The 15,435-nt window shown below is 37.8% G+C and overlaps 1 protein-coding gene across 1 annotated transcript in view; it reads left to right on the top strand.

Moving 5' to 3' along the window:
* The window catches only part of LOC122081919 (protein S-acyltransferase 10), a gene marked incomplete in the record, with an annotated part of 29,925 nt that overhangs the window by 13,001 nt on the left and 1,489 nt on the right, over window positions 1-15,435 (top strand). The window contains 2 exon segments of the mRNA XM_042649328.1: window positions 295-378; window positions 8,096-8,161. Coding sequence (XP_042505262.1) covers window positions 295-378; window positions 8,096-8,161 — 150 coding nt within the window.

The following is a 15,435-nucleotide window of genomic DNA, read 5'->3' as shown; positions in this document are numbered from 1 at the left end:
AAGAAAAAAAAAAGAAAAAAAAAAAAAGAGAAAAGAAAAAAGAATGGAAGGCATCATTGTCTATTTGAAGCTCGTTGCAGAGTGTAGAGCATTTTGCTCGGTTGGATCGTGATCTGTGCCTCAAGTATCATAAACCTATTAAGATTCATGACCTTTAAATTGCTATTATCCTGATAGCCTGGTAGTAGTAATCTAGGTGTCATGAATCTACCTTCTACTTTTTAACTTTTTTTGCAACGTTTTGTTACTTACATGTTAAGGTTCTTATTAATCGTGAAATGCAATGTATTATAGGTGGAAAGATGGAATTGTCATATTGCTTTTGGCAACTTTGTCCATCTGCTTAGTCTTTCTGCTCTTGCTTTTGCTATTCCATAGGTAAGATTCATGTCGTTCTCCTAAAGGAAAATCTGCTCATTTCATTTGTAATTTCAACAATTTTTTTGTAAGATCTGTTAGCCGCAAGTCTTGTTATTGCAATAAATCTTAACCCACATTAAATTGTAAATGTTATGATTCATTGCTATTCTTCTTTTCTGTTCTTTCTTATCAACTTTGAAGGAGTGTGCCTGTCAAATTGGCAATCTTTCTCTTCGCAGGTTCCGTTGAAGTTCCTTACCTAATTTTTTTCCCGCTAGATACCTTGTACATAGTTGCCAAGTTGTTGCCTAGGTGTCCAGGCGCCTTGGTTTCCTTGTTGGTGTCGCCTTGTGTCTAGGCCTCCCAACGCCTTGGGTCGCCTAGATGCTGTGACAACTATGACCTTGTGTCTCATTTGTTACAATCAGTGAATAAAGCTAGATAGGGGCCACTATTCTGTTTGAGGCTTTAGTCTTCGCCTTATTTTTTCACATCATGTTGTAAAATTTCCTTTTTTTTCTGTACATTTTATACCTTCGGTGGTTGATTTGGATGTTGACACCCTGTTTCCGTTAGTCCATTAGTTGATAGCTCATCATAGCTTAAAGTAGATGCCTTGGTTCTGTTTTTGCTGTAACACATGCATCTTGAAATTAAGACTGAGACAAGGTTTAGTGAAACAAAGGAAATAGTACTCAACTCAACTCAGCCGTTACATGGATCCTATTTCTCCAGTCAGCTCTATTCAAAGCCATACAAGATTCCAGTCCTAAGCTATACATGTCTTTCCTCACCACTTCTCCTATGGTTATTTTAGGCCTACCTCTGGCTCTTTTAGCTCATTCACTTTCAAATAGATCACTTCTCTGTATTGGAGCATTCATGGGCCTCCGTTACGCATGCCCCATTATGTAAGGTAGTTCACCTAGGTAAACAACCCCAGATAACAAAAAACTCCATCCAATCTCAGATTATAGTTTGTTGTACCCATAGTGCATGTGGCGTATGTGTGATGTTGTCATTGTTGTCAACACAATGCAGTCAGCAGAGCAACAATACAGATGGTAGCTATAAGTACAGAGTGTGTTGTTTGCACAATGTACGTGGTGTTGTCATTGTAGTCAACACAGTACAGTCTGAGTCAGCAAAGCGATACATCTAACAGAGATGACAATGTATCAAAGATGGCAGAGCATCACTCTGCAAGGACAGCTTCCAGAGTCATGATGGTGACGTGTGTTAGTGGGCCTTACAGTGCTTGAAGAAGTGTGTATGGTCCCACAGTACTGGAAGAAGTGCACATGACTCCATAGTGACAACATGGGTAGTTTGGTCATTATACAACATCAAGAACTGTGAGTACACCCTGTAGGGCTATTTCTATTAATTCACATGAGACAGGTACTATAATTATGAGGATGTTGATATGAAGGGGTTTCTAGTGCTTTCATTGGTGAGTGGCATAACCAATAGCATTTTGGTAATTTCCATATGCTCACGATGTGATGAGGTGGCCAGAAGTGATGACATGGCTATGTACGGTAACTATGTTGATATGGTAGTGCTTAGAGGCGTTTCACAGGTTGTATGTGTGAAGTGGAAGCAGCGTGTGAAGGACCCTTCATTAAAAATGAAGAAATCATTGATTTATACAATGGCAACATATTTGATGGCATTTTTGGAAATCTAGATAGAAATTTGGAAGGAGACATGTACATGTAAGCTGTAGATCCTTGAGCCGTGAGTTTAACGCAACTGGAATCGCGTCGATCGGATATTGAAGTCGATATTTAAGACAAATTATTCATGCCAACGTCTAAGTTGAAAAAGGCAATGTTTTAAACATTATTTGGGTTCAAACCCATTTTGGAAATCCGTGCAATGCACATGGGTTGAAGGTATAAACATGAGGAATGTAGTGCTTTGAGTTTTCTGTTTGTAGGAAAAATAATCGGGTCAGTTGGAGTTCAGACGAGAAGGATATGATCATTTCCGTATGGTCGCTCCAAAACAGAGCCAATCGAGTTTCTCATGACGAGTTCAGTTCACCTGACGTTGAGTCGAATTTTGAGCACTTTTAAAGAAAAATTAGAGGAAGGATATTTTTTTAAAGTTGTAGATTTTTTGTCTACTTTAAGAAGAAACCCAAATCAGTTCATTTGGAGTTATATATGAGAATTTATGCCTCCTGCATTGAGATAAGGTCAATCTGCCAAAGTAGATTCCGGTCCGAACCGGGTGGTTAAACCATAGACTTTAGGACTTTTACTAAAAAACTCTCCAAGAACAAAAAGAAGATAAACCCTAGAAGAGAAAAGAGAAGAAAAAGGAAAAATGGGAGCTTGTGATTGCATTGAAGTGTCTCCAACAACTATTCTTGAGCTCCATTGACTTGTATTGAAGCCTATTGAAGGTTTGCCGAGTTTATTGAAGCATCTTTGCAAGAAAGACAAAAAAGAGAAGAAGCATTTCCCTTGTTGTATATGGTTTGAATGATTCCTTAATACTTCAAGCAAAGTTGGAGAGCTCCATTAATGGGGGTTTTGCCTTAGTGAAGGAAGAAGGAAGAAACAGGAGAAAACAAACCCTAGGAGAGGAGAGGAGAAAAGAGAAGAAAAGAAGGCTTCAATAAATACAAGAAGAAAGAGAACTAGTGGAGAGACTTTAAGTGCAAGGTCATTTCAAGACTTGCAAAGCTTGAGGAGACCATTGGTTGCATTGAAGAAATTGAAATGGTAGTTGAGTTGTATTGAAGGTAAGATTTGTTGTTGAACTTCATTGAAGAAAATAGGGGGTTTGTTGTAAATGTGAGAACGAGGAAGAAGACAAAGAATGGGATCTCTTACGAGGTTTAAGATTCTCTATCAAAAGAGAAATTTGAAGATTCCATTGTACATTTGGGAATCTCTGAGCAGCACTCCACCCCTGATAGTCAAGGGAGATAATCTCTTTAAACCAAGTCCTATTGTGTATGACCGAGGTTGTTAAAGTTGTAAAACCTAAGGCGTTATTTATTTGTAAAAGAGGGATTTGTATTCATCTATTTTATCATACTCATTGTAAGGGGTGAACCCTAGCTTGAGTACCATCTCAGGTTAAAGTAGGTGTCATAGCCAAGGTTTAAAGTATAAGTACATATCGTATCGTATCGGCCCTTGTCGATACGATACTATCGATACGGTACATGAAAAAAATTTAAAATCCTTTTGTTTTGATATGCGTGCGATACATATCGATACACACCGATACATATCGATATGTATTGATACATACAGAAACGTAGATTTCACATTAATAGTATCGATATGTATCACTATGTATCAACTGATACATACCGATACGATACACTATGTATCAACTGATACATATCGATACGGTACGCTACGGTCATATAATGGCCAAGATTGGTCATTTCTCAGCAAAACACGATTTTCTGAGAGGGGTTTTTGTTCCAAAATTGCTGCCAACCATTTTATTCTCTAACTAAAGTGGAAATCAAGGTTGGGAATCCATATTACACCCATAAATAACTACAAACCTTGGATTACACAAAGTTAAAGTAAAGATTTAAAGCATCAAAGCCCTCAACTCAATTTTTTGAAGAACATAGCACTTTTTTGGGTACGTTCAAGTTATAACCCTTGCTTAAAAAAAAAAAAAAAAAAAAAAAAATCAGAACGTTTATTTTAGAAAAAACTTTTTTGGGTAAACACGACACTCTTCATGGCACTCATCACAATGGCAATGACAATGAAAATAGAAAAAATGTAAGAAACCTCATCCTTTTGAACAATTTCAGTTGAATATACTCGTCTCTCAATGCGATACTCTCCATTTTAGTGTTTATGCATAATAATGTTATATATAGTTTTTTTTAACTTCTTTTTTTATTTTATTTTTTATTTTTATGCAAGAGTGTATATAAAAAGTGTTTCCTATCCATTTATGTACATATCTTTAGCTTATCTCCGGTACGATACCCTCCGATACGTATCTTAATTTTTTCTGATCGATAGGGCAACCAATACTGATATTCTAATCCTTAGTCATAGCTCCTGGATTAACAGTGTAATCAAAAGCTAGTAGTGTATTGAGCAAAATACGAAACCCAAAAAGGGTATTGCTCCGTGGAGTAGGAAGTGAGCCGAACCACGTATATCTTGTGGATTGTGCTTGTATATGCGTATTGGAGTGCATGGATGTGTATGCTTACAAGATGGGTGCGGTTGTTTGGTAAACCTAGGCCACTGAGTGGTTGCATGGTGGACAATCACACGAGTGCATGTATTTGACTCTCATATTAGTGACATTGCTGGCTTAAGACTGAGTGAAATACGAGAAGTGCCATCAGAGAGAAATAACTGTCAGGGTCATTTCGGATAGATATTATAAGACGTTGTTCACTTCCCTCTCAGTGTCAACCCCCATTTTCGGATTTAGGATCCAAGAATGACAACATACATCTGTAAATCTGGGATGAATTGAGGGGAGTTAGAGAACTCACAAAATAAGGGTCCAATGGTCCAGCAAACCTGGTCGAATGATACTCGGTATGAGGCCAACAAACCCTCCAAAGATGGTCCACAGTAGGCTGGTATTGATGCAGTAACTCAGCAGCAGTTTTGAACCCAGAAAACAGGGTTTCCTGGGCAGATTGGAGAATTCTTGGGGCTGGCAGTAGGCTGCCCTGGTGGGGCTGCAAAGCTGGTCAAGTGGGCCCCCCTGGTGTGCTCTTCAAGTCCTCCAAAAGGTTCTTGATCTGATCGCAGGTGAGAGATCTGAAGATTCTTGATTTTGGGTCAGATTAGGAAATTTTAAGAGAGAACATGCTGTCGCTTCAATGGGCCTCCAAAGGCTCCAAAAAGCAGGTCAAATCTTCCTTTTGGGGGCAGGAACATACCATCAAAGGGGCTGGATGAATGGCCAACAGATCTGGGAGATCTGAGGTTCGATGCCAAGTAGAGAAAACCTTGTAGCAGACTGGATCGACCTCTGATTCTGGTCTGTTCTTGGTATTCAAGGCTGGATCCTAGCTTCAATTAACACTCAATGATTACTGATAAATAGAAGGTAGGAGAGGGAAGAGGGTGAGAAGTGATTGTAGAAGAAAAGGGGGTGGGGGAGGGGGGAGTAGGGGAATGGCTATCTCAGCTTGGGTCTCTCACCCTCAACTCTCTCAGTTGATGAACAGACCTATCTCAGGTCTAGGAGTAAGCATTGCTCACAAATACAATTTATTAATTCATGTCTAACCATTACAATCAATTTTGGCCTTTATATAGGCTCCAAAGCTGATTACAAATAAGAAACTAATAAATTAGGAAACTTCTTAAAAATAGAAACTAAGGCGTAAGAGACTACTCCTTCCTATACCAAACTACTTGTTAGCCAAGAAAACATATAGATAGAAACTAATATTAGTCTACTATCTTCTAACAATAAAACTAACTTTCTTCCTAAGAAAAAACCCCAAAAAGGAAACAATTCCTAGGAGCTAATCTTGCTGAAATCGACAAGCAGATCTTGAGATCTTCTGGTCTTATTCCTTCCAAATCTGATGGGATAGTTGGCAGGCCTTCCAGAAGATCTTCACAAGACAAATCTGGAGAAAAGATTGGCTGCTTGATGGAGAGGAAAAACTGCCTTGCTGAGCTGGATCAATGGGCTCAAGATAGACGAAATCTGAACCAAGAACTGGCCTGGTTCGATGAAAGTCTGGACCTAAAAGAACCAGGTCTGAAAGGGACCCAAGAGGCTTGTTCGAATGGCACTCTTACTTACATCAGCCCATGCCACCTCAGATGCGTTTCTCGCAACTTATCATGAATAGGGGAAGCACCTAGGTTTTCTCTAATTTGTTCATTCTTTATTTTATCTTTTCTAGTTTTACTCATCCACCGTAAAATCCTCATTTCAGCCGCATGAAGTTTGTTTAGATTTTTTTATTTCTTGCCAACATTCAGCCCCATATGCCATTTCTGGTTGTATAACTGTTCTATTAAATTTCCCTTTTGAGTTTTAAAGGATTACGTCGATCACACAACACTCTGGAGGCACCCCTCCTTTTGGTCCACCATATTCTAATTCTTTGTATAATATCATCCTCTGTTTCTCCTTCTTTATTCATGTTTGAACCTAGGTATCTAAAGTTATCACTTTGTGGTAACTCCCTATCATCAATCTTCACCATTATACTCTAAGTCTTATTGTTACTAAAGTTACACATCACATATTCTGTTTATGTTTACTTATCTTAAACCCTTTTGATTCCAATGTTTCTCTCCGTAAATCCAACTTTGCATTTATCTCCTCATTTGTTTCATCCACGAAAGCAATATCATCTGTAAAAAGCATACACCAAGGGATCTGAATTTGCATGTCTTAGTCAACTCATCCATGATTAATGCAAACATGTTTGGGCCTAGAGCTGAACCTTGGTATAATCTAATTGTCATTGTGAATTCATTACCCTGTCCCCTCACAGTTCTACGCTGGTCACTATATTTTGATAATATCTTTAATTAAGTCCATGTATTAAAGTCTAAAGAGGAAATGCAACAATAACAGCTGAAATACAATAATAATATTTCAAAATTTCCAATAGGGCTCTAAACAAAAAGTGACTTGTCTACTAGTCCATTGTCTTTGGATTGATAAAGGCTTGCAACAACTGAGGTTCAGTTGAGCCTTTGTGTGTGCAGAGCTGCAGAAAAACGATGAATATGCTAGAGTTAGGAGCTTTAAGCTTTTAAGGAGGAAAATTCTTGATCTTTGAATATGAGCTGCTGCCAGATTGGTGCAGCAGCTCTATTCCCACAGGAAAAATGTGAGATTGAAGGATTGGAAACACCATAAGCTCTCAAAAGCACGTCTTTCACAGTAATGGAAACCCCTAATCAAGTGTTGGAACTACTCTTAAGAGTACTTTTGTCAGGATTTTTGGCTTTAAATACATCTGTCAAGCCCCTTCTAGAATGGAGCAGCCAAAATTTCAATAGAACCCTAGGAAGAGCTTTTTACACATGCCAATTTCTGAGATGTACACCAGAAGTATAATTAGGGAGATGGACTAAGAATACCAAACTCTGTACATAACTGCACTGGACCAGAATCCAATAATAAAATGGAAAAAGCTCCATTTCCACTAGCTTCCAGAGCTTCCCATGATCTCATGTACTAGAAAATTGTTAGTGCACATAGGAATCTTTCCTTATTGGATCGCTTTTGGAGCAGGGGACCATGATTGGAGGGAGCTGAAAAATAAAATAGACCACATCATTTAGATGGCTGAAAATTCAAACTATCAACCATTAAGATATGTCGTCGTTTCACCCTTACGAAGTGTCGTTTCTATTAAAATTGGTCACTGGTTAATGTAGCATTTGAGTTAGATGGTCTAGATTCTAGGTTTGTTACTTTCAGATACTGTGGACTGTTGGCTGCAAGTGTGTTTATTGGAATTCTGAAAAGGATTTGTTTTCATTTTCTACATTATACATCAAATAAAGTATTGTGGATTATGAAATCACCAATGACTAGTTATTATTAACCCTTTCTGAACATGAAATAGGAGCAAAAATTGTTCTTGTTTACTAGGTAAAATTTTCCCTTGTTGTCTAGTGACATATGTATGCAAATATCTTCCTAAATCATTCATTCTATTCTAAATATTAGATCCTCGTAAAAGGTCTAGGGTTTTGTGCTCGTCTTGACTCTTGACATTGTTTTCTTACAGTTATATTGTTCTGACAAATCAGACTACCTATGAACTTGTGAGGAGACGGCGAATACCATATTTAAGGTTAGTCTTGCATATTTTGTGCATTGTGTGCATGTGTATTTGCTTATTTTGGGCATTGTGTGTTTCTTATGTTTGCTTTCAATGACTGATGTGGAGTGGATAAATACATCATGGAGATGTATCATGACTATGTTATTGGTCTTAGTGGAACATAAAAAGGGTTCCAATATTCCATCTTTTGACTTGTGTGTGTGTGTGTTTCTTATGTTTGCTTTCAATGACTGGTATTGAGTAGATAAATACATCATGGAGATGTATCATGAATATGTTATTGGTCTTAGTGGAACATAAAAAGGGTTCCAATATTCCATCTTTTGACTTGGACACTACTTGCATCATGAAAATATATGAAGACTACGTGTGCTGGTTTTAGCATATTTGTCAAGGCGTCGCCTAGGCGTCAAGCTATTTCTTGGGTTGAAGGCGATAACATGCATTGGTGGCACTTCATGAGTTTACTTGGGTTTATTTTTATTATTTTGTTCTTTTTGATGAATGTGTTTATTTATATTCTATGCTTCATTTATTATTTTTTGGTTTTTACATCTTAGGTCAGCAGCATAATTTTATCATATTGCATTGGCATGGCTTCTATGCATATAAGAATATAATTATATAAGATTTCATTGCTATATTACATGTGTGAAGACGTTCTGTCCGAGAGCGTAGCTCCCAGATCTGCATGAGACCCAATTAGCATCCTTCATTCATTTCAATTCATAGGGGGGCAGGGAGGTTGTTTTACAGGGGTGAGGAGAGGGACAGACAAAAGTGCTGGCGTAGAAGCTACACTCCTGACAGAAAACATTTTCCCATTACTTAGTCATATACTGCACACCTAGGGCGCCTATGCGAACCTCGGCAGGTGCCTCATCGCAATGCCTTCGGTCGCCTTGTCACCATGACAACTGTGGGTTTTACAGGAAGATAAATTAGATTGTCAATCAAATAAAAAAAGAAAGGCGTACCCTGTGCACGAGGCTCCCGTATGTGTGAGGTCCTGCTGGGGGGGGGTGAGAACTACGCAGCCTTACCCTGAGAATGTCGAGAGGCTGTTTCGACAATTGTCAATCAAATTACTGATGAATAATTCTTGCATGGAGCCCACTCAGTATTTCCTGGTAGACCGGTGTTAACATGGCCCATAACCAACCCTTTTCGGGAGTGATATTTCTTGATTTGAACATTCGATTATGTTCATATGCGAACAGTCAGTATGGAAAAGAGAAAAGCATTAAGGTCACCAAGAATGGGGCTCCACAACTTCACAAGGTGTGGAACTTGTGATTTCCTTGCTCATTGGTAGGTGGCATGATGAACAATCTGTTATATACTCGTGTTATTTTTATAACTTTGATATACTTCCAGGCCTTCCAGGCTTTCTGGTTCCTCCATTTTGTATAAAATAAAAATGTTAAGACTTTTTAAGATAAAATTATTTAGGACACTGCTTCATTTTTCATTTTTTGATTATTTCCCGACAAATAAAATATTGAGCAAGAGGGTAGACCTTGGCGCAATGGTAAGGTTGTTTTATTGCAAGCTAGTGGATTGAGTCGGGAAACAGCCTCTCTGAGAAGCGGGGGTAAGGCTGCGTACTTTATAGCTGATTCCCATGATATACATTCCAACGAGGGAACAAGAACACTAAATGGAAAAGGGAATTAAAAAACCCCACGAACATGACAAGAATCAGGAGATTTTCACATAGTAAGAACCAAGACACTGAAATAAGAAAAGACCGAGTGATCAATGCTAGTTACATGAAGGTTTAAATGGCTAGTTGGCAGAAGGAAGATAAGTTGCTGAAATGAATTGCCTGGCCCAGCCCAGAGTCCCGTTTTATTGACATTTTAAAAAGATAGATGTTATGGGATTTTTAAAAGTGCATGTGTTTTGTTGTCTGTATATTATGCTTCTTTGAGGCACGTGCATACTATTTCTTCCCCACTTTTCGAAACCGGGAAAAGCAGATATAATTGTATTCTATTTTTTTTTCCCGAAGTTACTGATTTTTGTTTTGTTTTGTTTTGTTTTGTTTTTTTTTTTTTTTATTTGAATCACTGAAAAACAGATTTTTTTTTTTAATGTTTTTTGCCTTTCAAAGACTTGTGCCAAACATGACCATGTCAATGAATGACAGTTGAGTTAATGAATGAGACTTAAGACGTTATTTCTAATTCTTTCTACGCATTATTTTCAGAATGACATGTAATTGAAATGAATTTACCACTAAGTACAAAATACATTCCAAGTAAATCTGACTAAGCTTACTTTACTCGCAAGTCGCAACAAAAACAAAGACTCCTAATTTGATTTAAAAAAATAAATTTATTTGAAGTGGAAAAATTGGACATATAAAGGAAAAAGAAATAAAAAAAATTAATAAATTAAACTCAAATCCTAAATAATATCTATAAAGCTCTAAAATATAAAATTAATCCTATAAATAGAAATACAGTAATTGCTCATGTTTTAACTTGAAAAAGGACACCAAAAATAAAGTTATGATACTTAATCTATAGCTGGCTCTGTTCTGTTCATCAACTTTGTTGATTCCAAATATTGGGTAGCCAAGTGTAGGCAGCATGTTGGTGTGACCTCCACAAAATTTACCCAGGTAAAAATTTATTGGCTGACCCATGGTTTGAAATTTTGGTTTCGAGAAGCCTCAAAACGAAACAGGGGTCGACTCTACAGTCGTAACAGATTTTGACTGAAATATTGGCCATTTCGACTCATTTCAGAATTTTTTTGGTATTTCACTCCCTGAGAACTCCAGAACTACTGGAAAACTTAATATTTTGGCCAAGTCCTTCATTGTGCTAGTGAATCAAGACTTGGTGGTCAATTGTGGAGCATCCATTGCAGTGACCAACTGATGCAAAGGCCTATCGCAGGAGAGCCAAAAGGGTCCAAGCTTAGGCATGGCCTATTGTGTTTAGTGCTTTTTAATTCTGTTTTTAACTTATTTTCTTTTATGTTCAGTGTTTTTGATTCAGTCCAATTGAACCAGGGTTCAATTATAGTGAGTCCAATGTTGGGTCAATTTAAGTTGAGTTTTATTTTCTTTGCTTTTAAGTTGAGTCATCGAAGTCCACATCACACTTAAAGTTGATATAGGCAGGATAGACTTTATGCTTGATTATGGTTTGTAAAGAGGAGTCAGCTATGGGTCTACCAAGCCAACTCCATCTCAAACTATTTCTTTTATTTGTTAATAAAAGGCTGTGCGTGCGGGAGATTATACCTCACTCTACGATTTTGAAAATTTCTGTTGTTGCTGCTCGTCTTCTTCATTGGTGAAGACCTTGTGTCTGATCAAGGAAACTTTGTGTTTGATCCAGGCTGCTTAGTGTTTGATCTATCCAACCGCCTTGCGGTGTGAAGCCAGTTGTTTCCTTATTTCTTATTCTTCTTCCTTCATCTTCTTCTCCACAAACAAATGTTTTGTCTGAATTTTCTGCATTACTAGTCCGATCTGGATTTCATATGCCAGGGTTCTTAGACATGAATTACGGTTGAAGAAATTTGGCAATCCAATTATACTAAAGCTTTTGATAGGTTGTTCTAAAACCTAGAGGAAGAACTCAATCAGGAATTCTCTCTGATCTGACATGCGAGTCTAAAGTTATTTCATTATTCCAATTCTTTTCTTGTTTCTTAGTCATATTTTGTGCATCAGTATACTGATTTTTTGATTTTCTGTTTTTTACTCATCTGTTGTAGCTGAAATGTATAGCCTATGTCCAGAATTGTTTGCTCAATATATTTCTGTTCTCTGAGTTCTATTTTGAGTGGTGAATTTACTGATATACCCCTCTCCTTGTGCTACTAGGATTGAATCACAACTTCCGATCCAGCTTTTGGATCGAGTTAAGAATTTCAGCAAGTTTTGTACCCTTGTATTGCGGAACTCGATTTGAGTTTCAGTCTCATCTGTCCACCGGATTTTGAGTTATATTAATTGTCCCTAATCTGGTTTATATTCTCCCGAATTTTGATTCTGTTTGGTATTTGATTATTACAGTATTACATTAGCCACACTACCTTTTCCTAATCATAATGGAGAAGTATTGTAGTCCCAATCTACAAAAATAAAAGGCAATATACAGAGCTGCAATAACTATAGAGGCATAAAACTTATGAGTCATACATTATGAAATTATGAGAGAAGGTTATCGAAGTCCACATAAGAAGAGTTACTAGTATCTCGGGGAACCAATTTGGTTTTATGCCTGGGAGATCCACGACGGAAGCAATTTACCTACTGCGGAGGCTTATGGAAAGATCTAGAACCTACAAAAGGAATTTCCATATGATCTTCATCGACTTGGAAAAGGCCAATGATAGAGGCCCCAGAGAGCTAATCTGGCATATTTTGGAGAAAAAAAGGGGTGTCTAGTAAATATGTGGACACAATTAAGGACATGTATGAGGGCGTGGTGACTAGTGTGAGAACTATGGGAGGCCAGGGTATTGAGTTCCCAATTACCATTGGGTTACGTCAAGGATCTGCTTTAAGTCCTTATTTGTTTATATTTATCAACCGAAAGCATTCAACGACCTGGAAAAGGCCTATGACAGAGTCCCCAAAGAGCTAATCTGGCATGTTTTGGAGAAGAAAGGGGTGTCTAGTAAATATGTGGACATAATTAAGGACATGTATGAGGACATGGTGACTAGTGTAAGAACTATAGGAGGTCAAGGTATTGAGTTTCCAATTGGGTTATGTCAAGGATCCGCTTTAAGTCCTTATCTGTTTACGCTTATCATGGATGATTTAACTAAAAGCATTTAAGGGGAGTTCCGTGGTGTATGTTTTTTGCTAATGATATTGTTCTGGTGGCTGAGATTAATAATAAGTTGGAGTTATGAAGATCTACCTTGGAATCAAGAGATCTTAAGATTAGTAAAACGAAAACAAAGTATATGGTGTATAACTTTAGTTGCTTAAGGACTAACAACGAGGGGGTGAAACTTGAGGAGAGAGATCCCGTAAAGTGACTATTGTCAACCATAAATAAGGAAGGTGAGATAGATGATGATGTTTCTCACAGAATTAAGGTAAAATAGATGAAGTGGAGAGGTGCATCTGTAGTGTTGTGTGATTGACTTATTCCTCTAAAGCTTAAAGGAAAGTTCTACAGAACAGTAGTGTGACCGGCTATGATGTATGGTGTGGAATGTTGGACAGTCAAGAAGCGTAACATAGATAAGTTGAGTGTAAAAGAAATGAGGATGTTGAGATGGATGTGTGGAAAAACTAGGAGAGATTAGAGTGAGGAATGATTGGGTAAGAGCTGATTTGGGAGTTGCCTTGATTCAAGACAAACTTCGAGAATGTCTCTTAAGGTGGTATGGCCATGTTTAACGGAGGCCTTGGGATGCTCCAATAAGGAGGAGTCTCAGATATAGATGGAAGGAGCTAAAAGAAATAGAGGCAAGGAAGGACATGCAGTAGCTAGGTCTTGATCCTAATATGACATCAAACAGAGCTATTTGAAGGGAAAGATCTATGTAGCCGATCGCGTTTTAGTTGGGATGTCCCGGAGGTGTTGCATTTCTTTGTTTCTTTTCTTTTCCTTTCCCCTTTTCTCTTTCCTTTTCTTTTATCTTACCATCTTGCGGATCCATGCAGCTGAGTTATTGTTGTTGTAATGGGTTTAAAGGCAGTCAAAACTCAAGTGAGCTTTCTTCTTGTAGGACTAACACTTGTTTTCAAGTCCTTTTGTACGGAACTATCCTTGTGATTATTCTTCTGTTTAAGCAGATCTTTGCACAACATTAGTTTTCTCGGACTGCTGTTTAAAAAAAATATATATATATATATATATTTCCGGCCTCTGCGTAGAGAAAATGGTCAGATCAATCATAGTTAAAGGAGGAGTCTCATGGGAGAGTAAGGGTGTCAAATCGCTTTGGTTTGTTGTTTCAGATCGCAATACGACATGTACAACCGAAACCAAACCAAAACCAAGTAATTTTCATAACCTCAAAACTGTCACCTAACTGAATCAGATTGGTTTTATTTGGTTCCTATTTGGTTTCTGTAATCGTTTTTATTCGGTTTGTGAACGGTCTCAGTAATTCATTTTAAATTCGATCTAAATGGAAATAACTAGCTGAAACAAAAAAAGTTAGGAAGGAAATTACAACCTCATGAAGATACAGTTCCACCACGTCAAATCTGGTATGTTTCAACTCTTTACACAGCTCAACAAGAAAGCCCATTGTAGGTAATTTCACGTAACTCAACATAGACACATGATTGTAGAGTACATTTTATTTTGTTTGGTTCAAATCAATGTTTTTTAGTCTAAGACCAAACCCAAAACAGAACCAATTTTTTTGCTCGATTTGGTTTGGTTTTAAATGGCTGATTTTGGTTCCAGTTATAAATGGACACCCTAGCAGGGGAGAGTGGTTGTCAAAGACTCAAACGACATCAGCAGATTTCCTGGTCATTGATCACGATCAGTCATTTTGACTCTCACTGCTACCAATTAGTTCAATTCTTTGATCATCTTATCCATCTTGTCGAAGTGCTGAGACACAAATCCCTTCTTACATCTTGCTTGGAAAGAACCGTCACTGAAGAAACTTCATGTTCACCATTGTCGTTGACTCATACATTCTTTGTAGAGTCTCCCAGATTTCTCATGCTGGTTCAATGTCTCCACTGAAACTAGTACCTTATCCTTGACTACCCTTCTTTAGACTGCATCTGATGATGCTTTTGAGCAAGATGAATCTGCCTTTCCTTTCCCAATGAGTAAATGAGATGAATGGTAGTGTCAAAAAGAGCAGACCAATGAGTCAGTCGGTGGAAAGTCAAACTTTGGTTGATCAACACTTAAAAAAAAAAAAAAGAGAAAAAATAAGAGAATTTTTTGTCTTAACTATGAGTTCGGCAAAGCAAACAAAGTAAGAGAGCTGATCATAGACCACCCATGATCTGGGGAGGAAGGGAGCTCTTTCTTTTCAAGAGGGATGGCGGGTGGGTATAGAACAGAATAGGAGCAGAGGAAGGGCTGAGATGGGAATAGAATTTGAGATTGAAATGGATTTTTAAAGAAGGTACCTTGATCTAATTGCTAGGCGTGCAAAAGCCTTTGATCCTAGATCCCCCTAGGTAAGGCTTTTCTTGCAAAGTCAAAACATTGTTCATGGCTCTATTTGGGGGCGATGGCAATCCAATATCAACTGAATTTCAACAGTGGAAATCATGGTTTAGTTGACTGTTTGTGGGTCCGACTTTAGTGCCCATGCTG

The sequence above is a fragment of the Macadamia integrifolia genome, chromosome 6, assembly GCF_013358625.1.
Source record: "Macadamia integrifolia cultivar HAES 741 chromosome 6, SCU_Mint_v3, whole genome shotgun sequence".
In the NCBI taxonomy this organism is placed as follows: domain Eukaryota; kingdom Viridiplantae; phylum Streptophyta; class Magnoliopsida; order Proteales; family Proteaceae; genus Macadamia; species Macadamia integrifolia.
Note: the sequence above shows the minus strand (reverse complement) of the source record. Positions and strands in the feature narration are given on the sequence as shown.